This window comes from Babylonia areolata, chromosome 28 (assembly GCF_041734735.1).
Source record: "Babylonia areolata isolate BAREFJ2019XMU chromosome 28, ASM4173473v1, whole genome shotgun sequence".
In the NCBI taxonomy this organism is placed as follows: domain Eukaryota; kingdom Metazoa; phylum Mollusca; class Gastropoda; order Neogastropoda; family Buccinidae; genus Babylonia; species Babylonia areolata.
Genome location: NC_134903.1, coordinates 15,983,151 through 16,010,935, shown reverse-complemented (window position 1 = coordinate 16,010,935; position 27,785 = coordinate 15,983,151). Strand labels below are relative to the sequence as shown.

General features: G+C 41.7%; 1 protein-coding gene across 4 annotated transcripts in view; it reads right to left on the bottom strand.

Moving 5' to 3' along the window:
* The window catches only part of LOC143301982 (uncharacterized), a 50,161-nt gene extending 23,127 nt beyond the window's left edge, over nt 1-27,034 (bottom strand). The window contains exons 1-5 of one of the 4 annotated variants that reach the window (XM_076616462.1): nt 26,132-27,034; nt 19,903-21,760; nt 16,036-17,156; nt 3,507-3,628; nt 391-531 (exon numbers count right to left, since the gene is read on the bottom strand). In XM_076616462.1, the coding sequence (XP_076472577.1) occupies nt 391-531; nt 3,507-3,628; nt 16,036-17,156; nt 19,903-20,242 (1,724 nt within the window). In that variant the 5' untranslated portion in view covers nt 20,243-21,760; nt 26,132-27,034. The remainder of the gene's footprint in view (nt 1-390; nt 532-3,506; nt 3,629-16,035; nt 17,157-19,902; nt 21,761-26,131) is intronic. The other 3 variants (XM_076616463.1, XM_076616465.1, XM_076616464.1) reach the window with 3 other exon arrangements.
* Between the last annotated feature and the right edge of the window lie 751 nt (nt 27,035-27,785).

Below are 27,785 nucleotides of genomic sequence, written 5' to 3'. Positions count from 1 at the left end.
TCCTGTTATTGTCATGTTTCCTTGTTTCTCTATGACTCAAAAGAGTTAATGGGAATAAGCGTACATACATAAATAAATAATAATTATGATATAAATTTAAAAAAAAAAAAAAAAAAAAAAGTAGTAATGAAAATAATGATAAAATAATAATAATAATAATAATAATATATATATATATTTTTTTTTCTCAAGGCCTGACTAAGCGCGTTCGGTTACGCTGCTGGTCAGGCATCTGCTTGGCAGATGTGGTGTAGCGTATATGGATTTGTCCGAACGCAGTGACGCCTCCTTGAGCTACTGAAACTGAAACTGAAACTCATGGGAATAAACAAATTCTGAATTCTGAATTCTGGCAGGACAGGACAGGACAGGACAGGCAGACCAGCTGACCTGGACTCGACGAGGCGTGTGCGGAGGAGGGCGGAGAAGAGGGCGGCCTCAATGGTGCGCTCCGTGTCCTCCTGCACCACAAAGCCCTGGTAGTCCCAGCCCAGGTAGGCCACCTTCAGGGCCACGTGACGCGTGTTGTACCTGTGTCACACACACACACACATGCACACGCACGCACGCACACGCACACACACATGTATGCACACATCTGTTTATGTGCCTCACTTAACATGATACAGATATCTGTACATGACAAGAGAGAGAGAGAGAGAGAGAGAGAGAGAGAGAGAGAGAGTCTATGTGTGTGTGAGTGAGTGTGCATGTATAAGAGTGTGCGTGTATTGTGTGTGTGTGTTTTATCTTCAGTTTAACGTCTATTCACTATAAGTGTGTGTGTGTGTTTAAGTGTGTGTGTGTGTGTGTGTAAGTGTGCGAGTGAGTATGTTTAAGTGTGTGAGTGAGTAGGGGGGAGAGAGAGAGAGAGAGAGAGAGAGTATGCATGTGTGTTTGTGTGCACGTATAAGTGTGTGCGTGTGTGTGTGTGTGTGTGTGTTTAAGTGTGTGAGTGAGTGTGTTTAAGTGTGTGAGTGAGTGGGGTAGAGAGAGAGGGAGAGAGAGAGAGAGAGAGAGAGAGAGAGCATGCATGCATGCATGCGTGCATGTGCACGCCCCAAACCAAATCCATTGTCTGTGGACAAAAAAAGAAAACTGGTGTTACTGGATAGTAATATTTCAGGTTATTTTGACCTGGAAGTGGAATATGTCCTTTTCATAAGATTCTGACTTGTGTGCACAGTTTTGATTAAATCAAGACAGATTCTATCACTAGTTGGATAAGAACCTGTCAATATTTGATCAAAACTACATATTACAAATCCATATCCAAGCAAATGATGTACATCCTCCCCTTGAAAAAAAAAAAAAAAAGGAAAAGCCAAACACGATTTACTGCTGTGTACATTCAGCAAAAGCCATGAAATCGCTGCACGCATTCATCACTTTACTCAATGAAAACTGACACCAGTGCATACAATGTGCAATGTTTGTTTGTTTGGTCTTTTCCCTTAGATTAAGTCAAGTGATGATAATGCAGAAAAAATCATTCCATGGCTGCAGTTAACACATCAGTTGGATCTGGAAGTGAAACGTATCATTCTGATCAATTCAAGACAGCAAGAATCATGTAGAAGTCATCCACAGTATAATGCATGAAATTCGGTTTTGCTCAAACACACACCTTTCTCTCATTTGCATGTTGGTGTATAATAAAAACAACAACAACAACAAAAAAAAACAAAAAACAATGCCCAACGCCATCTCACCCACCCAAAGAAAATTGTGAGTCTACATCTGACAAACTGAATGGCAGTGTGATGTGTGCACACAGACACATACTGCAGAGAACACACATTTAATCAGATATGAGAGAAAAAAAAAAAGGAAAAAAAAAAAGCACAGCTTTATCAAGGGACAGATTAAAAAAAATAAATAAATAAAAAAAATAAAGGAAAAAAAAGAGATCAATCCCATTTCATCTTTCCCCAGAACGTCTGGTCAAAAAAAAGTAAGAAATGGAAACACTTTTCTTGTTTGTCACTCTTCACACCATTCATGAAATGGATACCAACATTACACGACTGCTGATATACAGCTGCACATTTTGGCAAGCTACACACACACACACACACACACACACACTGTAACTCCCACCATCTGTGCACAGCAAAAGGGACACCCCAGACAAATCTGCTTATTTGCTGGCTTCTCCCCCTCCAACCCCTCTCTATTCACAATGACACAGTGTACACAAGACTCAAAAAACACTTCACCAGCACCATGCCACACACAGTATCAGTAACAAACTTATGTTTATCAAGTTATGGGCCATATTCTGAGTCGTGACATCTGAGACACCTCTATCCTAGTGGGATAATTGGCTCACTCTCTCTCTCTCCATCACTTTGTTCTTTGGTACAAAGTAACTCCTTCATTTTCCTGTCGTTTGTTCTCTTCTTCTCATTGTTAAATTCTATTCTTAGACTCAGCTATTATTCATTAACATGTCAGTTTATCCTGTTGTCTGTACACTACGGTTATTCCTTTTGCTCCCAAAATAGCTCAGGTTTTGGCTATCATCAACAGCTTGTAATTACTGTAACTACTGTGCAATGAATATAACTATTACAAGTGTTAAAATGCAAACAGATATGAAATTCCTGAATCTGTGCTTTAATTCTTGATCACATAAAAACTTCAAACCAGACAAAGCTACAAGAAACCACTACTAAATGACTATACCTGTGTATGTTTTCAACATTAAACAGACCAACACAAAACCAACACTGATCAACTGAAGTATCCATCCAAAATAATTTTCAACACACACACAACACATTCTCAACAAACACTCACACACAGACCTACAACACATTCTCTACACACACACACACACACAGACCCAACAACACATTGTCAACAGAGAGAGACCCAATGAATTAATATCATCAAACACACCTAGACTCAACAACATATCAACAATCACATACGCACTGACTCTATAACACATTTTCAAATGCACACACAATCAATAATACATTCTCAATTCATTAACTACACGTTCCAAGCACACACACAGACTCAACAACACATTTTCAACTTACATGTAGACTCAATGACACGTTCTCAATACACACACACTCAAGTGAACAACGCATTCACAACACACACATACACAGAAACTCAAAAGACACATCCTCTACACACACGCACCCATGCAGTGATTCATTTTGAAAATACAGACTCAACACACACACATATATATATATATACACACACACTCACTGACTCAGTGACACATTTTCATATACATACACTGAAGCTCAACGACTGATTCACAACACACAAACACACAGAGACTCAACTCATTTATTCAAGTCAATTTGTTGCTGCCCCAACTCATTCTCAACACACAGAGACACACACACACAGACACAAGAACACATTCTCCACATGTTCACACACTGAACAACAGATTCTCAACACATATACAAAACTCCAATCCCCAGTTCTTACACACACACACACATACACACACACACACAGACTCCTTGACTCACTTGTTGAAGTCGAACTGTCGCTGGGCCTTGTCTTTGCGGGATGAGGCTTTGTCTCCCTTGAGGATGATGTGACGGAGCTGTGTGACGTGAGCCTCCAACTGCTGCACCCGCGACATCAAATCCTGAAACACCACACGGTCACCACCCTCCTGTTAACTGTGTTCGCTTCTTCTCGCACACTTACCCGTGCATGAACTTCACGCTTAATCATGACCCGATTTTCATGCACTCCAATTTTTATGTATGTATTTGTATAGAATATATAACATCCAGATGCCCCCCCTCCCTCCTCCTCCCCCCCCCCCACCCCCCTCTCCAAGGCGTTAACGGCACATTTCGTTAAAACAAAGGACATATGACACAGCCACCACTGTTACACTACAGTATATGTTTTCTAACATCTGTCTGAATAAATCATGTATTATACACCTTATGGCGTCAGCGAATGCTCGTTTTAAATATTTCTAAGTGCTCTATATTATAATAATGTGTATATGTATATATATAAACAATGAACTATAAACTTTAATTCAAAAGTTGAGGAGAAAGGGGGGAAAGGGTAAATGAATTAGGGGGTTGGGTGAGGGTGGGGGCTGCAAGTTGCAATGGAAAAAAAAAAATAAAAAAAAATCGAAAGAACTATTTTCCTTTTTATCAGATCAGATCTTACAGCACAGCATCAACATTATAAGGGAAGGGGAGGGAGGGGGGGGGGGATGAAGCTGAAAAAGTTCCAAACTTTCTTCTCCAACAATTTTACCGTTTCATCTGACAACCATGTCTCACAACACAGTATCATCATTATTGAGATCAACATTGACAGAAGGGAACAATGCTCTCTATTATGTGTGGCAGTCCGTCAGAAAAAAAACAAACTTCTGGATACACTAGTAAAGTAGTATAAGTAGTACAGCAAGCCTACTTGAAAATGACCTACACACACACACACACACACACACACACTGCTGCAAGATTTCGTCACATATTCCGTACATATTCCACACATCTGTTTTATGTGGTGACATCAAGTTATATGCACTTTCCTATTAATGAAAAAAAAATCTGTTTGAAAAAAAAGAAAGAAAAAGAAATAATGTTCAGTACACCAAATTACCAAAGCTTTTTTTCTTTTCCTAAACCTCAAGCGAAACACTTATTAAATCTTTCAATACACAGGCAAACAGTGAAGTCATATGACATCCAAGTCCTACAACCCTAACAGCCACAACAGAGACGGACACACCCTGGAGTTAAAAACACAGTGGAATCTTCACATCCGATCAGCCCAATCAGTGCAAGCCTAAATCAATTTCTGACATCAAGTTATCAAAGAATACAGAGCAAAATGCGCTGCGCGCACACACACACACACACACACACACTTTATAAAAATATAAAATGTATATGCGGTAAGCAAATAACTGTAAGCAATCTACTCATTCATTGCCCGAGCATAAGACAAAACTTCCAAAAGATGTAGTCGATGACTTTTCTTCCAATATTTCATTAGCCACTGAAAAGACTTTGAATGATTATTCATTGCTTAGAATGTTTTCAGAAATTTTAAACTCCAGTCCAGTTGGTATCCTCCTTTGATGTATTATATTTAATACTGTTATTTATATTTACATTGTTGTAGATTAATACTTGTTGATATGCATATACATATTCTCCTTCCCATGACAACTCATTCAATACACACCACAACCTCTTTAGACTTTTTCTTATACTTTTCACTGATACATAGAACTTTTTTTTTTTTTTTAATTGTTTTTTTTACACTAATATTCACATGCATTCCCTTTCCTTTATACACTACTTTACTCCTTTCCGTCTAAAAACACTTATAGTGAATAGACGTTAAACTGAAGAAAACACACACACACACTCTTCAAAAATAAATCGCTGGATTCATCAGAGCATGAGAGCTCCCTCCCACCACCTGCCCAAACCCCCTTCTCGCCCTGCTAATGCTCTGGCAAGATAAAGCTCTTTCAGGTTCAAAGACACCGCCAGTTCAAGCAACAGTATCCCAATTCTATTGTCACAGAGCCCCCTGGGATACATCCGTTAAAACTGACAGACTTAACCAACGAACAGACAAAGCACATTAACCAAACCTCTGCTGCATCACCTTCCCTCCTGGCATCAAATTCAACATCATCACTGAATTCGTTTTCACTACTTCCTCACACTAACCTAACTCATTCTATTTATCCATTCTGAATGGGCAACAGCCTCCTATTTTGTACTGCTTGTATTATAACATACATTATTCAGAGTGAAGAAGAAGATTAACATCAAAATACTTTAGATGTTCAATGCTTTTATTTTGCCGAAATGCTCACTTCATTTAGCTGCCATTTTGCTTGACAGTGTCATGAGACTTTGCCACAGGCGAGGAGTATATAGTGTGGTGACAATGATGATGATTATCATGTGATGGTGGCAGTATGTGTTACTGTGTGCACATGTTTGCCTGCACACACACACACACACACACACACACATATATAGTTTTATATATACACACGCACACACTCACACATGCATGTGTTTGTTAGGAGACCTGCTGAAAGTCAAGGTGTCTGTCTCAAGCAGCAGCAAAAAATAACCTGAGAGCCTGAGAAATGCTAAACCTGCTCATTTATATATATATATATATATATAATTCATATAAACACAAATTTCGTATATTTGTTATTGTTTTTGTTGTACAACATAACTGATGCAAAAGAGGTGGAAAACAAGTGCAAGTAACGAAAAAAAGATGTGCAAAGAGGAGTAAAGACATAAAACCAAAAATTAAATCAAACTAACAAGAGGAGTGTGTATTTGTGCATGGGGGGTGGGGGGGGAAGGATACATAATATGGAATAAATCAGTAGCCAAATACATGGGAAACCATGTTATACATCCTGACTAATAATTCTGGATCAGCACTGTTCCACTTTTGCCACAACAAAGTTTCACCAATTTTTTGGGACACACTAAGTAATAATAATAATAGTGATGATGATGGTATTTATATAGCGCTAAATCTTGTGCAGAGACAAATCTAAGCGCTTTCACACCTGTCATTCACACGCATGCATAACTCTAAAACTGAAGAAACTGAAGACAAGGAAGAGGTAGGGTAGGGAAGGTATCTTGTGAAGAGGTGGGTTTTAAGGCCATACTTGAAAGAGCCGAGTCTGGAGACCTGACAAAGCGAAAGAAGAAGTTCATTCCAAATACAAGGTCCAGAGACAGAGAAAGAACGGCGTCCGACAGTGGAGTGTTTGAATTTGGGTATGCGTAAACAGAGTGGATCCGAAGCCAATCGTAGAGAGCGAGATGGAGTATAGAGGTGAAGGCCGCCACAAAGATAGGAAGGGGCAGATTTGTGAATGCATTTAAAACAGAGTGCTGATCTTATACTTTATTCTGTGTGAGACAGGGAGCCAATGGAGATGTTGCAAAATAGGAGCGATGTGCTCAGATCTTTTCTTTCTGAGGACGAGTCGGGCTGCAGAGTTTTGTATGTGCTGAAGGGACTGAATGGATGAAGCAGGCAAACCAGACAATAGGGAGTTACAGTAGTCAAGGCAAGAGAGAATGAGAGAAACGACAAGTCTAGATGTTGCGTCGGTGGACAGATATTTCCGAATGGAACTGATGCGTCGCAATTGACAGTAGCAGGACTGACATGTCTGACTGATAAATTTTTGCATGGGCAGTGTGTTGTCAAGGACAACGCCGAGGTTCCTGAATGAGCTGGAAAGAGGGATGGATATAACTGACTTCCCTTCTTCATGTGTATATATATATATATATATATATATAAATTTATTTTTAGCTTTGCCAATGAGACTCCAATGGCAGGCAGGAGATGAACAAATGCAAAAGCACAGTCAACATTGAAGACAACAACGATAATTAGCCAATGTTTCAACATCCTCCTAATCCTCTTGCACCTGGCTGTCACTGCCACTCTCGTCACATTACTTTCTAGCGCCAACGTCTTCATCATCTGACAACAGCACCATCATCGTTAATTCTTATGACATGCACAACTACCATCACCCCCTTTCCACTGCTGGTAGTGTCGTTTCAGGGCTCTACGCTTTTTTTTATCGTCATCATTCATCAGCGACTGATCAAAAGCATGAGTAAGGGGTGTTAAGACAGACACAGTCCGTTGTTCTCCATTATATTTTTGCACATTGTATCACACAGTGCAGCTCCCTTCAGTCAGGGCTTGATTTTTCTCTCTCTCTCTCTCTCTCTCCGTCCATAGCTGTGTGCTGAGCCTTACTCACTGCATGACATTTTGAAATTAAATACATTTGCTGACAAAAGGGCACTGCCTGCATTATTTAATTTCATTCTATTTCAATCTTAAGTTGTAGAAATAACAAATGTTAGGTTTCACCCTAAAAAAAAAAATTAAAAAAAAGTGCAGAATAAGATTTTTTTTTAAACCCCCAAAACCCAATATAACAGCAAAGAGGAAAAGAATCAGAACAGGGTAAGAAAATTTATGGGTTTTTTTTTAAGGAAAAGAAAAGCACAAATATTACCAAGCAAAAACCAACCCACAGAACAAAAAAAAAAAAAAAAAAAAACAGAAAAAAGAAAAAAAAACTCCGTGTAAACATTTATCAAAAAACATTTTTAGAAGAAGAAAAAAAAAAAAGAAAGAAAAGTAAGGAAAAGAAAAGAAAAAGAAAAGCGAACAAGGTAATAACATTTTTTATGCGCCTGTACCTTATGCGTTCAAACCTCATTGCACACTCAAACATGCTCAAGAGCCGCAGGACAAGCAATATAAATGCATTTATCATTATCATTCTTGCTCCCATAACTGAAGACAAAAGAAAAAAGTGGAGAAAGAAAAGAAAGTTACCTAAAAAAAAAACAACCAAACACACCACCCCAAAACAAAACAAACAAAAAAAAAAAAAAGAAAAAAAAAGAGGGGTAGGGTGGGGTGGATTACTGTGAGCAGTCTTCAAAGCACAAGATGTCTTACTATTTCTTATCATTATTTTCATCATCATTACTATAATCATCATTCATTTTTTGTTCGTCACAATCATATATGTTTGTTATTAATAATATATCTACTACTCTGAACTCAAACACACATTCTATTCATAACTAGCTAAAAAAAAACAAAAAAAAAAAAAAACAAAAAACGGAACTGGTAGATGCTGCAAGCATTTGCACAAAGATGGCCATTCAAGACCAACAAAACCGTCAATGCAATGAACAAGATGGGGGGGAAACATGAGTCACACATGAACGACGGGGCGCAACAGCCAAGCGGTTAATGAGTTGTGACTTTCAATCCGAGGATTCCTGGGGGTTCAAATCCGGGTCGTGGTGACTGTATGGTGGGTTAGTTAGCTAACTCACCGAGTCCTACCCCCGTCAGCATTGCTCTGGCATCAAGATTTGTCTCATTAAAAAAAAGACGGGCGCAATAGCCGAGTGGTTAAAACGTTGGACTGTCAATCTGAGGGTTCCGAGTTCGAATCACGGTGACGGCGCCTGTTGGGTAAAGGGTGGAGATTTTTACGATCTCCCAGGTCAACAGATGTGCAGACCTGCTAGTGCCTGAACCCCCTTCGTGTGTATATGCAAGCAGAAGATCAAATACGCACGTTAAAGATCCTGTGATCCATGTCAGCGTTCGGTGGGTTATGGAAACAAGAACATACCCAGCATGCACACACCCCCGAAAACGGAGTATGGCTGCCTACATGGCGGGGTAAAAACGGTCATACACGTAAAAGCCCGCTCGTGTGCATACGAGTGAACGTGGGAGTTGCAGCCCACGAACGCAGAAGAAGAAGAAGTCTCATTAAAATCAGTTTTCACGTTCCCCACATACGTATAAATCTCAAGGAAATGGGGCTACTTGTTTCCGGATTTGTCCACACGCATTTTGGAGAAAACCCCCCCCAAAAAAACCCAGTACATTTTACGCCTTTCTTCTGCAATGACGTGGCATGGAAGCCTGTCGAAGCTGCTGTAAACTCTCCAGGGTTGGATGGGTTAAGAGTGTACATTTTCCCACCATCTCCTTGTCATGCCTGAACCTCCCCTTTGTGTACTCACACATACGTGATGAAGATGATCAAACACGCCAGTTAAGATCCTCCTAATCATAATCCATGTCAGTGTACATTCCTGGCATGCACACGCCCGAACATGGAGTATAGCTGCCGACAAGGCGGACCAGCAACGGATATTCATGCATGCAGAGGCCCTCTCTCACATATATAAAATACGTGTGACTGTGACTAGTGTGAGTGTGGCATTTGCTGACCAGGAGTGCGGAGGAGGAAGTGATTACAATCCGATTCATGAATAATTCTTCGGAACAAGGTTCACTGGATCCTTTTTTTTTTTTTTTTTTAATGATTATTCAAGAAATAATTCTTATTCAATTTATTCCTTTGTTTCCCTTCAGTGTAAAATTCTTTCAAAACAATCATCAGACCATATTCATTACAGTTAGAAAAAAAAAATCGCTTAAAAAAAAAAGAAAAAAAAAAGATTAATGACAGCAGTTAAAATTTTTTTTAAAAATAGAGAGAGAGAGAGAGAGAGAGAGAGAGAGAGAGAGAGAAGAAGAAGAGTCGTCTTTTTTTGGAACTGCTATTGTTATTTGAGAGAGAGAGAGAGAGAGAGAGAGAGAGAAGAAAAGTCGTCTTTTTTTTGGAACTGCTATTGTTATTTTTTTTTCTTCTTCTGAGCAAAACAACCTTTTTCAAGAAATATAACAAGTAACAATATATAATGCATAATGTGATGGTGCAGAATAACTTTTGGGGAAAAGCCAGGGTTTTATTATTGTTGTGTTGTTGTTTTTAGAAATTGAGATAGACAAAGAAAAGGCTTGTACTCCTCATGAGAAATCTGTCATTCGCTATCTTGTTCCCCCCCCCCCCCCCCCCCCCCCCCCCCCCTCCTTTTGTTTCATTTACGTTTCCTCTTCCGTTTTCATAAACAGACACTCCTCAGTCTTTGACAGCAAATTACTGTTACATTGTACCTCCTTTTCTATAACCAAAAGCTCCTTTGTGAGAAAAAAAAACAAACAAAAAAACAACAACATCCACTGCTGACATTATAAAAAATAAAAAAAAATTTAAAAAAAGTTGTCAATGAACTGATTATCAATTCTCCCCCCCCCCCCCCCCTCTCTACCTGAGAAAGGGCGCTTGTGTGTGAAGATACACTGGTGTGATGGTTCTGTTGTTTTTAGATGGATAGCTTTGTCAACCCATTTTGATTTTCTCTTTCACACAAAAGGACCTGTTTTTATTGTTTTCTGTGACACTGATCCACTGCTGATGTTTGCAAACTTAACAAAGTGCCTTGGTTTCAACAGAATATGGTTTTAGTAAAGGTTAAGGTCAAATCTATCTGTAAAAGAAACAATAAAACTTTGTCCCTAATAACTAACTGTGACTGTGTACAGACCTCTCCTGTTTCAATCATTGCAATTGTTCCATTTCCAGTGGGCTTTTTTCATTTTTCTCCCAATTTCGATGACATTTGATTAAATGTCCATCCCCCAAACTCAGCCCACGCCATAACATCTGGTCAGAAGTGGACAATCAAAAGCTTTTTTTTTGTTTTGTTTTTTTGTTCGTTTTGTTTTCGTTATCTTGTTGCTGAAATTTAAAAACTGTTAGAAAATAGATGGACTAGCACAGACTGCATTAAAGGGACGGCTTGTCAACTTGGTGAAGCATCACTTTTCAGAGTTTTTCTTCTGTCCAAATACATCTATTTCTCTAGGACACAAAGTTGATTTTCTTAGGAGAACTGCACAAAATCAATCACTCTGTTACTGCTGGACATAATTTCACAAAGGACAGAAGAAAACATGTTTAAGAGTCATACACATACACACTCACTACCATTACGGTGACCACCAATATTTAAAAAAAAAGAAAAGAAAAAAAAGAAGAAAAAAAAAAAGAAAAGAAAAAGGGACTGAATTGACAAAGTGTTTGGGATACCAACACTCATCATAATAAAACAGTTACTGAAACTTACTCCCTTTGTTTTTATCATGATTCTACTTCACAGCTATGCAGCAAAACTTGACAGAAACTCATATTCATCCCCCATTCTATGACTCCTGAAACCCCAACCAAAATCATTACCATCTTACAGTTATGTGTGAAACTGCCTACCCCCACCCCCCTTAAAAAAAGACAGAAACGCTTTCTGCCATCAGAAGAATACCACAGAAACGTACGTATACACGAACCACTTCACTGTACAAGTGGGCTGGAGAGTCTGAGAGCGTCGCCACCTAATCAAAGCGGAGCTCTCTCTCAACCCCTCCACAACCTGAACGCCTAAGTGGGTCTCTATTTTCTGGGTAACCAATTACTTCTCATGTCCTGAGCTGCTGTGGAAAAGGGAGTGAAAAACCAAAGGAATGGCGAGACAATACAGAAGAGAGGCAAAGGAAAACAGAGCCACAGAGACAGAGAGAGAGAGAGAGAGAGAGAGAGAGGCAGGGATGGAAGAAGAGAATAGCAGCCAGAGCCAGAGAAGAGAGGGAGGAGACAGACAAGATGAACACAGAGAGAGAGAGAGAGAGAGAGAGAGAGAGAGAGAGAGAGAGAGGGAGGTGGCTATGAAGAATGCAGTGACAGGAGTTTTCACTTCCTGACTTGACTGTTGAATACAAATACTCACTAAAAATGTCATCACAGAGCCCAAATATACAAAGTTGCCCACACTGTGCCGTTTAATCTCTACAGAGACAGACAGAGAGACAGACAGACAGGCAGGCAGGCAAGCAGACACACAAGAGAAAGCTATGCATCTCATGTTTAAAACAGTGTCAATCTTGCAGCCTTTACTATCTTAACATGCAACAGATCTTACAATATTTTTTCCATACAATCTAAAAACAACAGCAATGTTCAACTAAACACCCACCCATTCCAACACTCATTCCATTTAAAAAGACAAACACACAACACAAATCAAACAGGTACTAAGAACACCCAAACAACTAAACATTTGAGTGCATCAAGTAGAAGTTATACAACTTAAATCAGCGACTTAAAAGTTCAACCCCGCTGTACAGGACAGCACTTCCACGCATGCATGTACACCAATATCAGGTCGATTCTCCATTCCCGCACTGTATCCTTCCTCTGATGCGATTCTCTCTTCCCAGATATACAGACAACAGAACCAGAGTGCAATATGGGGAGGATGTATGTCAGCTAGTGGCAGGCATGCATCATGCAAGCTCAAGAGGTCAGTCTACAGTCACAATGCCCACTGTACTTCTGCACAACCACACGCACACACACACACAACCACTGCTTATTTCCTATCCTCTTACCATACAGGCATGCTGCTGCTATCAGGGCACTCCTTAGTCACATACCAACACACACACACACACACACACACACACACACACACAGAGTGTATATAATATATATATCTATATGTCCCTCTCAACCAAAACCACCATCAGTAGTACAAGTACCCACAACAGTTTTTAGTCTGAATCCACCAGTCACTGGTATACAGACTACATATAATGATATAATAGACATATATATGTAGCATATGATGATGACAACAAACATCAGTCAAGACCCAAACTTGTTAAAAAAAGAGTATTTAATTCCATCACACAGCATACTTCATACAATACTGATCCATAATCCAAACCTTTTCTGTACACATACATACACTGTAACTAAGACAGTGACACACTTACACACACTGTGAAATAAGTATACGGATCATTTCATGGAAAAGACAAGGAAGGCATGGCATTGTAAAGAAGTGACCCGCTACACAGTCAACTAGTCTACTTCCATCCTGGGCAGGCTCATAGTCACATACACAACACAATGAGGACTGCATGCTCTTGGCAATCTTTCATGCTAAATGGTAAATCTCATAAACATGCCAGTTAATCATGAAAGGAACTCTTAAAAAAAATAAATAAATAAATTGTCCACCCTTCTTTCACTTTTAACAAGTACTTGGACAGCATGACACACATTGTAACACAACAGAGATTATTCTTCTGTTGATCACACGGAATGCATAATTGTTGGACATTAAATGCATGACCACTGAACACAAGATATATGACTATTGGATATAAAATTAACGACTTGACAAAAGATGTACGATTGGTGGACATTTAATTATAATACTGTTGGACATAGGATAATGTATCACTATTCGACATAAAACACACCACAAATCTGTTAAATTCTGATGGGGGACAGGTGATCAAAAACACTAACAAAGCCAACATGAATAACTGCACTTTTCTCCAAAGCGTCCTTCAACATCAACTGTCCATAAAGAAAACAGCCTCCACATCTCCTAACTGAACTGTGCACGTGCAAGACCAGTGCAAAAACTGGGCAGCGGGAGAGGGGGGGGGGGGGGGGGAGAAAATGAACAGAGGGTGAAAGAACAAGGGTTTCAATCCACAAAAAGAATGTTTGCACCACCGACTATCGAACATCACCTGGACATTTAGATTAAGGGTCACTCAAGGTTGATCAGCTTATATAAACTTACGCCACATTTGATCCCCATCTGTTACTCCTTAAATTGATATGACAGGCAGCACTGAGAGAGAGAGAGAGAGAGAGAGAGAGAGAGAGAGAGAGAGAGAGAGTATAATGAACAGAACTATTAGTTCTGTTCAAATTATTACTTGGATTCAGTTGATTCTATACACTGAACTCTTACCCCCCCCCCCCCCCCCCTTTTTTTTTGCTTATATACTGCTGTACCTGAACTTTAATCTTACTAACTTAACAAAGTAAGTTACTTCCAGACAGTTATATGACAGTAAAGATAAGACGAAACAAGACTTACAATGATATGTGCACGAAGACAAAGTCTACAAGATCGTTTGAATTTAAAACAAAGCAGATCCTGCCTGCACGCATAAATGTACCAGTTCAGAGGACAAAGACACTTGTGTTGCATCACTATTTCTGCAAGAAAACTGCTCACAGTCACAGTAAGCAGATCCACTGAACTGAACTTGAAGCTTAAAAAAAAAAAAAATAATAATAATAATGGCCCATGAGGGGTTGTGGCTGACTGGAAGATTGAGAATCATCAAGGCTGAAGTGCAGCACCACCCCACTCTGAGGAACACCCAAAACCTTGCAATTCAAGCTGAAATGAAAGATCTACAGCCAGCAGAAAGCAGAGAGTACGCAGTTAGCATTAATTTCTGTTCACCTCCTGTGTCAATAAGTACACCTTTCCACCATCATTCAAATCTCGAGAATTAGCACTAACTTCTGTCCACATTTGGGGTCAATAAATACACCCTCCTGTGTCAATAAGTACACCTTCCACCATCATTCAAATCTCAAGAATTAGCACTAACTTCTGTCCACATTTGGCGTCAATAAATACACCTTCCACCATCATTTAAATCCCAAGAATAAGCATTAATTTCTGTCCACATTCTATGCCAATACATGCACCTTACACCATCATTTAAACCTCCCCACAGTATACTTACACTTGACAATACATGAAACTGTGAACATGCTCATATTCACTTCTCATGATATAAATATATAAACACATGTATATCAGTTATACTTATAAACAACCAAATAAAATGGATTAGCTCTGGTGTAAACTGATCCAAAATTACCAAAAGGGAAGAAGCCCCTTACCCGAAGCAAAATGAATAAACATATCAATTAAAAAAAAGAAAAAAAAGGGGGGTGGAAGGGGGGAGGGAGAGGGGGGGGGGCAATATTCATGCATCCTGCAAAAGGAAACCTTCAAACAAAAACATTCAAAACAAACAAAAAAAAAAAAAAAAAAAAAAAAAGGAGAAAAGGTTTCAATGCAACCAACTTCCAGCACAGCCACTGAAATTTCAGACTTTCCATCGGCAAACCATTCATTTATTTAGAGCAACAGCATGCTCCACGCAACAGTACTGCAGAGTATACTGTTTGCTGAGCCAGACATAAGTTGGAAGCTGGCTGCATCTTGTCACCATCAACAACCCTTACCAAGGCAAAATTAACAAACAACCAACATGTAAAGTATCACCGTGAATGCCCCCAAAACAACAGGAAGTAACAAACGGAGGAGGGGGGGGGGACAAATCAACCATAACAGAAATAATACATGGCATACATATATTAATATATATCCCGGCAACCCCTGCAAAGTACATCTTCCTCCGATGGGTATGTCATGTACTGAACAGTGGAAACAAAAAAGCAGTGGGAAAGTTTTCTCTCTTGTTATGGAGCCGAACAGCCAAGTCCAACCAACATCAAGACACCATCATGCATCAACTATGAAGGAAACAACAAAGGGACAAAAGACAAAGCTACCCGGCATGTCAAGACAAAGGCGCCATGCACATGCTCTCGCCATTGGCAACAAGACCCCCCGAAGGGAAGCAAGTGGGTAAAGGGGGTGGGGGGGAAGATTTCATGCCAACAAAGTCCCTTCACCCACAACATCGTGCTACCTTGTCTTCTTCTTCCTCCTCCTCCTCTTCCTCCATGGCCTCTTCCCCAGCTTCGTCTTCAGCAGAGTCACGTCCATCATCAATGACCAGGTTGCTCTCCTCCTCGTCATCCTCCTCCACCTCCTCTTCCTCCACCTCCATCGATTTGTCATGGCCGTTCTGGGGGCTGGGGGTGGGGGACAGTTCAGGGGTAGAGAACTGGTACGTCCAGTACTTCTTTGACGCCTCTTGCCCCCCGCACTCCAGGGAGGCTTTGGACGACAATTCTGAGACACTATCACCGTTGGTGTTGCTGGGCTTGTTGGACTTTTTGGACGTGTCCTGTGACTCCTGCGTCCTTTTTGACAGGTCCGCTACCACACTATCACCATTGTCAGAAGTAGGCTTGCCGTTTTTCTGGGGCCCCTCAGAATTCAAGTACGATTTTAACAACTCGTTTCTCTCGGTCCATGAATCGCCACTAAACGCTGTTGTCACATGCCCATTCTTCGCAGGTTTGTCTAAAACCGAGGCTTTGCTGGTCAGCTCTATGGGTGAGTCGTTCTCTCCCTCGGCCGGCAGACCATCGCTCTTGCTAGCCCCTGCGACCGGCTCCGATTTACAACTCAAGTCCAAGGAAGACAACTGCGGCTGGGAATGCAAGACAGAAGCAGCGGCTGTGGCAGCTGCGGCGGCCAGGGCTTGGCGCTGGCGATGCTGAGCGCCAATGGAGAAGGGCTCCGGGAAGACAGGGATGTTGAGGGGGGACGCTGTGCTGAGGTAGAGGACAGGGGGAGAGCTCCGGTACTGTTCGCAAATGGCGGCAGCGGCAGCGGCACTGGCCCCGTTCTGCCTCAACAGGGCCGCCACTTCCGGCATGGGGGAGTGGCGCTGCTGCTGCACATCGTCCGAGGTGGCCGAGCCACTGCTGTCCCCACTAAGGCTGTAGTCGGTGGGCTCTGGCTTGTCCCCCCCTCCTCCTCCTGCGCCACTGGAGGTGGCCACAGGAGAGTCTCCCGTCTCCTTGAAGGCATTGTGGCTGCCCAGGATCTCCACAAACCAGTGGTCTACGAAGCCAAGGCGCATGGTCAGCTTGACCCGAAAGCTGCATTTGTGACCGCGCACTTTGGCCTTGTCGCAATCTGAAAAAGGCACAGCAGTTCACCATGAACTCCCATGGTCCCTGATCCTGCCTCTTAAAAAAGAAAAAGAAAAAAATAAGGTCATTACTTGACCAAAAAATTAATCAAAGTTTACAATGCCATGTGACAGACTAAACTTCCCAATTTTTTGTATTTTTTTCCTGAAAGCAGTTTTGTTTAGCCTGTCGAAGTGGACTTTTCTACAGAATTTTGCCAGGAACAACCCTTTTGTTGCCGTGGGTTCTTTTATGTGCTCTAAGTGCATGCTGCACACGGGACCTCGGTTTATAGTCTCATCCGAATGACTAGTGTCCAGACCACCACTCAAGGTCTAGTGGAGGGGGAGAAAATATCGGCGGCTGAGCCGTGATTCGAACCAGCATGCTCAGATTCTGATTCTCTTGCTTCCTAGGCGGATGTGTTACCTCTAGGCCATCACTCCTTATACAAGTAAGTATGAAAAAGTCCATTTAACTTCACTGATAATTCAAACTCCAAAGGATACCGTGTTTACAATGCCAGTTTACAAAGGACCACTCCATCTGTACTTATTCCCTGTGGGACAACTTATTTGACATATCTTCCTTCCCTGTACTATTCACCGATCACTAATGCTGTCTCAAGAGCCAGTAAAAAAAAAACACGACTAAACTTACGTTTTTCTTATTTTTTTCCCTTCAAACTTTCATTCTCACTAAATTAGTAATATCATAATGGGAAATACATCACTTTGTAATGTCACCCGATTAAAAAAAAAAAAAAAAAAAAAAGATTATGACAATGTAATGACAGTCTAAAAACACCCCTTAGAATACTCATCATGAAACACTATCATCCACAGTGCAATGGCTGATTTTCATTTCTATACATGTAATATATACTGGCTATACTAGGAATTCCCATATTATCAACAGAGCCCCCCCCACATCCCCCCTCCCCCCCCCCCCCCCCCCCTGTCCCCCCACCATCACTCCCTTCCCTACAGTTTGCCAAGGAATGCAGGATACAAACTGACAGCCAGCCTTTCAACACCAGCAACCTTACACCTGACATCACATGTCTGTCAACCCATGACCCAAACCAACTGTCCACCCCCCCCCCCCACTCTCTTCCTACCCCTCAACCACCCTACCCTTCCAATCACCTTTCAAAACGCCAAAGTATAGAATGAAATTCCAACATTTCATTTTATTTTATGACGACTATCAATGCACCCACCATACATACAAATGTATCTGAAATGACCCACAATATAGTTTCAAGCCATCTACACTTCCGTGATAAAAAACATACATGTACACAGCAACCAGGCTTTATTTATCTTCTGCCCAGCCACCACAAAACTGGTGACTCATGCCTACCGCATTGCTTACCCTCAAAAACCTGGGGAAGCAGCCACATAACTTGCTATTGTCTACAAGTACACATTTCTCCCATCAAATCTGAAGCTTACAGCTTAGTCACACTGCTCAAGCATTCTTCATCAGAGTTCATGGGCTGAAACTTTACATGTTCACTCTCTTTAGTGAAACAGATTTTCTTCCTCTTTTGTGCCATATGTGTAACTCACTAACTGTGCTGTTCTTTTTCCTGCAGAACTTTCTGTTCTGATGAAGTTTCTCCACATTCAGAGGGATTCATGTTTCAACTTTCAGTCATCTGTAACTACTCCCCCCCCCCCCCCCCCCCCCCCGAGATAAAAAACCAAACATACAAAAAAAACAAAAAAAAACAAACAAACAAAAAAACAAGACCCCCTGAAAACCCCAAAACAAGTCCTGGGCTTTCAAAAGACAAACGCTGGCCCAGTCACCTCCCTACCTTCCCCCTGACTGACAAACCCCAAGCCACCCCACGCACAAGTAAAGACCCACGGGAGGTGCCCCCTGTCTCTCCTGGCAGACACTGGCCCTGTCACCCCCACATTCCCCATACACCCTGACTGACAAACCCCCCAGCAACCCCCCCACACGAAAAGACCCAGGAGGTGCCCCCTGTCTCTCTCTCTCTCCTGGCAGACACTGGCCCTGTCACCCCCCACCTTCCCCCTACACCCTGACTAACCCCCAACCACCCCCCCACAAGGAAAGACCCACAGGAGGTGCCCCCCCACACCCCCCTACACCCTGACTGACAAACCGCCAGCCACCCCCCCACAAGAAAAGACCCACAGGAGGTGCCCCCCACACCCCCCTACACCCTGACTGACAAACCGCCAGCGACCCCCCCCCCCACAAGAAAAGACCCACAGGAGGTGCCCCCCACACCCACCCCTACACCCTGACTGACTAACCCCCAACCACTCCCCATAAGAAAAGACCCACAGGAGGTGCCTTGTCTCTCTCCCTCTCTCATCTGGCAGACACTGACCCTGTCATCCTCCAACCTTCCCCCTACACCCTGACTAACCCACCCCCAGCCACTCCCCACAAGAAAAGACCCACAGGAGGTGCCCCCCACACAAGAAAAGACCCACAGGGGGTGCCCCCCAAACCCCCCTACACCCTGACTGACAAACCCCCAGCCACCCCCCCACAAGAAAAGACCCACAGGAGGTGCCCCCCACACCCCCCTACACCCTGACTGACAAACCCCCAGCCACCCCCCCCCCCCCCCCCACAAGAAAAGACCCACAGGAGGTGCCCCCTACACCCTGACTGACAAACCTCCAGCCAACCCCCTACAAGAAAAGACCCACAGGAGGTGCCCCCCACCCGTCTCTCTCTCCCCCCTCTCTCTCTCTCACCTGGCAGACACTGGCCCTGCCCCCCACAGGCCCGCATACAGCCCGTGGTGCCGCTGCAGTAGAGCGTCTCGCGGGCCACCACAATCTGCCGCACGTTGCGTGCACGCCCCGCCCGCACGCTCCCGCTCTCCAGCACCATGCGACCAAACTCCGTCAGTGAGAAGCGGTCGTCCATGAAGCTGAGCCCCTTGTGCACGTCCACGTAGATCTTGTGCACCTCCCTCCCTTTGCGCAGCATGCTGGCCTGCCGGTACAGGTCCAGGCCGTACAGGTACTGCCGCAGGTCCTGGCACTGCACCTTCTCCCCCTTCAGCGTCGCCGCCTTGCGCTTCGAAGACATTATCGCAGGTCCTTCTCTCTCCTCCTCTCCCTTTGTTTTTCTTCTGTTCCCTTCCTTCTTTCCTTGCTTCGGTTTTCCCTTTCTTTTGTTTCACACCCACACTCTTTTTTTTTTTTTTTTTTTTTAATGGCTTCGATCAAGTCGCTGCCTTATGCTTCCACGACATGATCACAGGCTTTCTCTTTCCTCCCTTTGCTTGTTAAAATTCCTTCTTTCGGCTTCACCGAACGCTCGCTTCAATCAGGTCTCTGGCATGGTGAGGTATATGACGATGGACAAAATATCACACACAGGGTTAATCACACTTTAATTACAACGGTTCTGGAGTCATCTGGTGTCTGCATCCGATTTTCTTCAACTTCTCTCTCATCCAGTCGCTTTGAATAAAAGGCAAGCCAGTCTCCGTTCAATGCCAAAGATTCGTTGTCGATTCCAAAGAAAAAAATCTTTTATGAATAAAAAAAAATGTTAAATCACTTTTTTCTCTTTTGAATATAAATTACAAAACAAATCACAGCTGCATTCCAAGTTTCCAATAATGTCACAATAATGGAAGACCAAAAATAATTGACTGCAGAGGAAAAAACCACACAAACTCTTGCTAATGAGATAGAAGCCCAAATTCCTCTTGACTAGAGTAGAGCTGTAAAGTAATACTAAATGCCGTCAGAGTAAACAAGATACAGCCTTCCTTTGCATGAGTATTGTCAAATATGGCAGAATCTCAACAAGAGACGAGTTAACAGCAGCTGTTTGCAAATCGACTAGAAAGTAGACTGGGTGATAAATGCCACCATCCCTCCTTTGAGCAAGAAGAAAATGTCTTTATAATAAATAATCAGGCCAATACTGCTACGCAGGATGCCCAAGCGATGTTGCGACAACTGCAACACTCCAAATGGAAAAAGACAGCTATGCCCAAATGCTGTGCCCACATGCCAAGTCAGTGCCAGAGGTCGGTAAAAACAGCTGTCAAGAGCTTCAAAGATTCATTCATCAAATCTCTGATCACAGCGTGCAGGTCTGACTTAACACTGCATAATCATTGCAGACCAGTGGCTTCACAAAGTTCCAGCACAATGTCTTTTACAGTGTTAAAGGAGTTTTGTCTCTCGACAACAAACTCCCCAAAAATAAAAACAAAACTCAAGTCATGGCAGTATGGGGAAATAATAATTAAAATACGATGACTAGAAGTAGAACTGTATTGCAGAAGGGAACGCTTCAACTCACAGCTTATAGGGGTCGATCAAGGAAAACAGCCGCACAGCTATCAGCATCGACTACAAGAAAAAAAAAAGTTCTCACTAAAACTACAAGTCCTAGTGCACCCTGCGCTAGTTCATCATCCTGGCGCTCTTTCTACAGGGTGTGGGGGAGGGAGGAGGAAGGGTCAATGCTGTGTTCTACAACACCACAGACCAGTGTTCCACCACCGAGGCTGGGTGTCCCTGTGGATCCCTGCAATGGCCGACAGGATGAGTACCCACCCAGCTGATGCCATGCTCCTGCTTCTCACTGGATCAACCAACAAAGCATCACGGTCAGGCACACATACATGTATTGTTCAACACAACAACAGCATTCCCCCCCACCCCCGCCCCCCCAACCCCTCCTCTCTCAACATTCAAATGAAGTATTTCTGTCAGCTTGAAGGTAAGCTGCACAAGACACAAACCGACATTTTTTCTTTCCTTTAAAAAAAAAAAAAAAAAAAAATCACACATGGATAAAAATCGGATCACACACATGTAGCAAAAGCAAGCCAACATTTTGTAATTTATTTACATATTTTTAAAGAGCTGCACGTGAAGTCTGCTCTGAGAGAGAGAAAAACAAATGGGTCAGTACTTCAAACCATGTAATGCAAACTAATATTTACAGGAAAAAACAAAGAATGCAAACTTGGAAGTGTGTGTGCACAGGTATTGGTATCCCTCTAGTGTTCTGCGGTGCTATTTTCACCATGGTGTATTATATGTGTGTGTCACTGTAGTGTATGTATCAAGTGTACAAAGGTGATGTTTTGTTTAATTCTGAACAGTCTACTTTACAAAGTGATTTTTGTTCATTTTGATTCAAAAGAAATGCAAATGTGTTTTTTTTCTTCCTTTTTTCAGTATCATAATCATGACAGCATGTCAGTACATCCAATTTAACTTGACATTATTGATTTATTCCAACGACTAAATTCCTATTAGCTAAACTGATGAAGATGAAAATACTGAAGTGTGTGCATATAAAAAATTAGATGTGCGCTTGCAAGCAGTCATATGCATGAACATATGTATGTAATAATGTATATATATATATATATATATATATATATATATCTCGAACACCTCCATTCCCCGCCACACACACACAGTTCTTTATTTTAATCTGTGACCCTAAAAACTGGTGAAATCGAGCTTGCATCATCTTGTGACAAGACAGAAAAAAGAAAAGGGACATGCAACAACATGCAAATCAATTATCAAACTTATATTAGTAAATGACCCACTGCCTGAAAAAATATATCTGAGCAGACACACTTAGCTTGTGAAGACAAACACACTGAAACGTTAGTAGTTTGTTAGAATACTAACTCAGTAACTGCTTGGGCTCCATAACAAAACACACTGTTACAAATCTACACCCGCCATCAATTTCAACCACATGTCTGAAGTACTAGAACTGTACATGAGAACTTATTATCTTGTTAATTCAGCCCGGTCTCAGTTGGACTGACCAATATCATGATACGCTGATACAGAATTTATACACTGATGTGATCAATAGTATACCAGTCCTGCAACTTTTGCTAACTCGGCACTGATTCATTGAACCCAACCTGCCTGTGCAACTATTCGTCCTTAAACCCTGGGATTCTCGTTTATTAATTTAACGTGTGCTTAAGTGTAACTATAATTTATAAATCAGCAAATGCATTAACCTTTTGGGTGCCAGTTCTCAAGGCAACACCAATCTGTTCTTTGCCAAGAGAGTCAAACCTTTCTTGTTTTTGTTACCTTTTTTTTCTTTTTTCTTTTGTGCCCTTTTTTTTTTCCATCATCAAATCTATTTGTAACTGTCATGCTTGGAGAAAAATGATGGCAGAATATTTCACTGTTATGTATGTTTTACAGAAATTCTGCCTTAAAAAATTAAAAAGTACTTACTCAGTTACTGACTTATCAGTTCTAAATCTATGTTGCATGTGGTCACATCTGGGGAAATGTCAGAACAAGTATGCTTCATGAGAGGAAACAATTGAGGTCTATGGTTGTGAAGCTGCAAGGGAAACTACTCCAACAGACTTAGCTCCCTTTTCCCATGAAAGAGAGAGAGAGAGAGAGAGAGAGAGGGGGGGGGGAGAGTCAGAGAGAGAGAGAGAGGAGAGAGAGAGAGTGTGTGATAGAGACAGAGTGTCTATCTTTTCTCTAATTTTCTTTACACATATTGAAAAGTCAAAAAATGAGTAAAACCAAAATGGGGGGGGGGAAGAATCGGTTCAACAAGAAATCCCCATGTAATAAACATGATTAAAAATAAATAAATAAATAAATAACCAAACCCTCTTTATCTAACCACATCACATTTTGCAGCTGCTGACATCATCATACCCCACAGTTGCTGGGCCCTAACACTATTTCAGTTGCAGAACTTTTGGATACACATGCCCTTCAAACCACGTCACAGCTGTCATAGCTCTAGCAAGCAAGAGCTTCACAGACCCCTGACAATCCATTTTATTTGAAACAAATTTAATAGATAACACCAACACCTACCCAAACCAGGAGCCCTGATATGGCCCTGCATAGTCAGCTTGGCTATTTAAGCGACAAAGACAAGTATGCGTACCAAAATCAGCTTCACTTTCGCAAACTTGGGCTATTTAAGCGACAAAGACAAGTATGCGTACCAAAATCAGCTTCACTTTCGCAAACTAAGTCTCAACAAATTGTTTTGGATGATTTTCAAGCAACTTAACAATACCGTGAATACATGTATGCAAGTATTCATTAATTATTCTTCTCATTTTAATGAATGATATGCAGAGTGAAGTAAACTAATTAACTAGAATTAACAATCAAAGCAAATGAAAAATGACATAATATGCAGAAGAGGAATTTTTTATCCAATAAAAGTCAACTTCAGAAAAGAAGAGAGAGGGGAATAACAGACATAAGGGGACAAAACAGAACCAAGGGGAGTATAAAATCAAAAACAAACTAAAATTTTAAATAAAAATTAAAAACAAACAAGGGATTTGAAAATATACCATTTCCCAGAAATTGATGAATTTAGTTTCAACGGTATTTACTTGAATTCAACTTCAAGCAAATAAATAACAGTCTGTTCAATACTGTTTAGTGTTTGTGAACACACACACGGCGACACGCACACATACATACACACACACAGAGGCAAAGTACAAAGAGAAACTTTGAAAGGAGGAACAGTGAAAAGGATTGTGAGAAATATACAAGGAGAGAGAAAGAAAGAAAGGAAAAATGGTGGAAATAGGCACATTACTCATTTAAATCCTATTTATAACATCTAGCTTTTTAAAGCAAAGCTGGAATTAAAACAGCTAATGTTTCAAAGTTTTAAGTTTTACCCCCTCCCCTGGAATGAGTGAGTCAGTGAGTGAGTGAGTGAGAGAGAGAGAGAGAGTGTGTGTGTGTGTGTGTGTGTTATGAGTGCACACACATGTATACATACACAGACACATTCTTTTCTCATTCAAAGTCAAACCGTTTGCTTCTACATTGTTTGTAGACAAGATTTTTCAACAAAGCAATACAAATCAGTCCTTTTATTTCAATGTTAACGAGGATGCACATTACTGTTATGGTCACCTGTGTCTGTTACCAATACTTTCTAGGTAATTACAAGCATCAATTACCACATTCACAGTGGTTAGCTGTTGAAAATCACCACTGTTTTATGGTGCCATTAGTAATAAGCATTATTTAATAATCAATGACTAAACCCAGTAGTATTACATGAAATCAACATGTTTTTTTTTTTTTTTTCTCATGTGAAAACTAACTATGGGTGATTTTATCCATTGCTAAAAGAGCTGGGCAGTTTCAAAATAATTCTGAGGAAAAAATGAAAAAAACAAACAAACCAAAAAAAACCCACAAACAAACCCTAATGAATATAATACTTAGAATTTACATTTTCTGTTTATTCATTTCACTTTTTTTTCTGTGTGTGTTTTCCAATGATGCATCAACATGTAAGCTCTAACAAAAAGTTGATGACTGACACCAGCTCTGACCAAACTGTAAACACTTCGCACATCATCTGATGATCATTAAGAGATAAAGTGCTATATTTTTCAACAGAATGTGCTCCTTTATTTTTCATTTTTTACTTTATATATATATATATATATAACTAGGACCTTTCCTACAAGTGTTAACCAACTTAAACAAAAAGCTGCATTTTGCATAAAATTTCTATCATCATTATCTTAAAAACAAAACAAAAAACAAAAACGAAGAAAAATGTCCCATCCTTTGCTCTCACATGACTCTCTCTCTCTCACACACACACACACACACACACACTCGCCAAAAAAGGAAGCTGTGTTAAAACTTTCAAGAGACTGGCAGAGACAGAGAGTGAAAAGGTTGCTACATTTAAATAACCAACTGTGTTCCCTATCCACACACACACACACACAAATCAAAACTTGACAGGGCCACACATCCACACATGTGCAAGGGCACACACCCACACCGCCCAACAGTTTTTCTCTCACACAGTATTGTTATCCTATTGATTCAAGTGTTCTTCTGTGGAGCTATGTGACATAGGTCTCTGTGTATGAAGTGCTGTCATGCCATGTGCACATGTGTAAGTTTGCAACAAGAACACAGAATGAAAACTAACCTGGAAATTATCTTATCACACATGTACACAACCTCCACCGACCCCTTGCCTACGTCACGCACGACTGACCTGAATGATAATGAAAGCAAAAGCCCGCGAGAGGCGAACCATGAGTCCCTACCCCGAGTGAAACCACAGCTATTTTGTAACGGTAAACCTCAACACCACCTTGTTCTGTCACCGACACAAAATGCGCACGTTCCGTTATGTTTCTTCCCCGTTGTTCGTCGACACTTCGGCGCTCGGCCACTAAGTGGAGGCGATACTTAGTCGAACACGTAGTTTGTCACATCTGGGTATTTCGGTCATCTCATTAGCTCACACTGGCAATGCTGTGAGAGCTTGTGAGGAAACCCGCAACGACAAAGACTGCGAAAAGTGTTCCCACCCCCCTCACTCTCTCCATCCGTTGTAAGTGGTGGCGACGACTGCAACTCAACTTGTACCACGGACTTGAAAGCCGGATAGGCAAGCCACAAAGCAAGCCACCACCCCGGCCTAGAACTGAATCAGCTTACCTCCTTGGACATTTGCTCCAAAGGGACGGGTGGTGGTTTTGTGGCAGCTGCCACCACATCGCTCGCTGTTTCGGGTGAAGCCATGTTGTTTCTTGACTCGCCACGCACGCAGCGACGTCTGTCGGCAGGGTGGCGCAATAATACCCGTAACTCTGCTACCCTGTTTAGTCTCGTGTGTTATACGGTTAGCTTCGCTACTTTCGATACCTCCGTTCCTTACGCGTGCGCGTATGTTTTAATAAATTACAAATCGCAAACTCTGGTGTCAACATGGACTCGGGGTTTGTCCTCTGTCGCAGTTACCCTGAAATACTTGCTGCTCGATGACAAATTTTGTTCATGCGATGTGTCGCTCCCTCTCTCGTGTAGCGTGTAGTCTAACCGGATTTTCTACCAATGGACGAGTCATCGGGGCACAAGAACAGGATTTTTTCCCCACCCTCTCTCTCTCTCTCTCTCCTCTCTCTCTCTCTCCTGCTATGTCTACCTCCTGGGATGCTGAGGCTAAGAGTCGTTCATTTGTTTCCTTTTCAACCCGCACACACACACACACACACACACACACACACACACACACACACACACACACACATACTCACACAAAGAGAGGTACACACACACACACACACACACACACACACACACACACACAATCAAACAAAAACGTTTCCCTCTTTTTGTGGTTTTTGTGTTTCCTTTGTGTGAAGTACGTGATCGGACATTAGCCAGTGAGCTGATTTCAGCGGCTTTAATTGTGAGATCGATGGGGGAGTTTGAAATGAAGTACCCCCCAGTCAGTTAACAGGCTTTGTAGTGTAATACACGTGCGAAACGTAGATGAACATTGAGATGCTGTTGGTGTTGGATCAGTGGGTGCATACAGAGAGACAGAGACACACACAGAGAGAGAGAGGCAGACAGACAGACAGACAGACAGAGATGAAGAGAGGCAGACAGAAGGAACGGGGAAGGGAAGATGGGTACGTGTGAGAGAGAGAGAGAGAGAGAGAGAGAGAGAGAGAGAGAGAAGAAGTGGAGGCTTGAAGGGGTTTGGGGGAGGGGGGGGGGAGGGGGGGCGCTGAAAGGGAAGTGAGGATTTAAAGTGAGACAGACATAGAGAGATACTGAGACACACA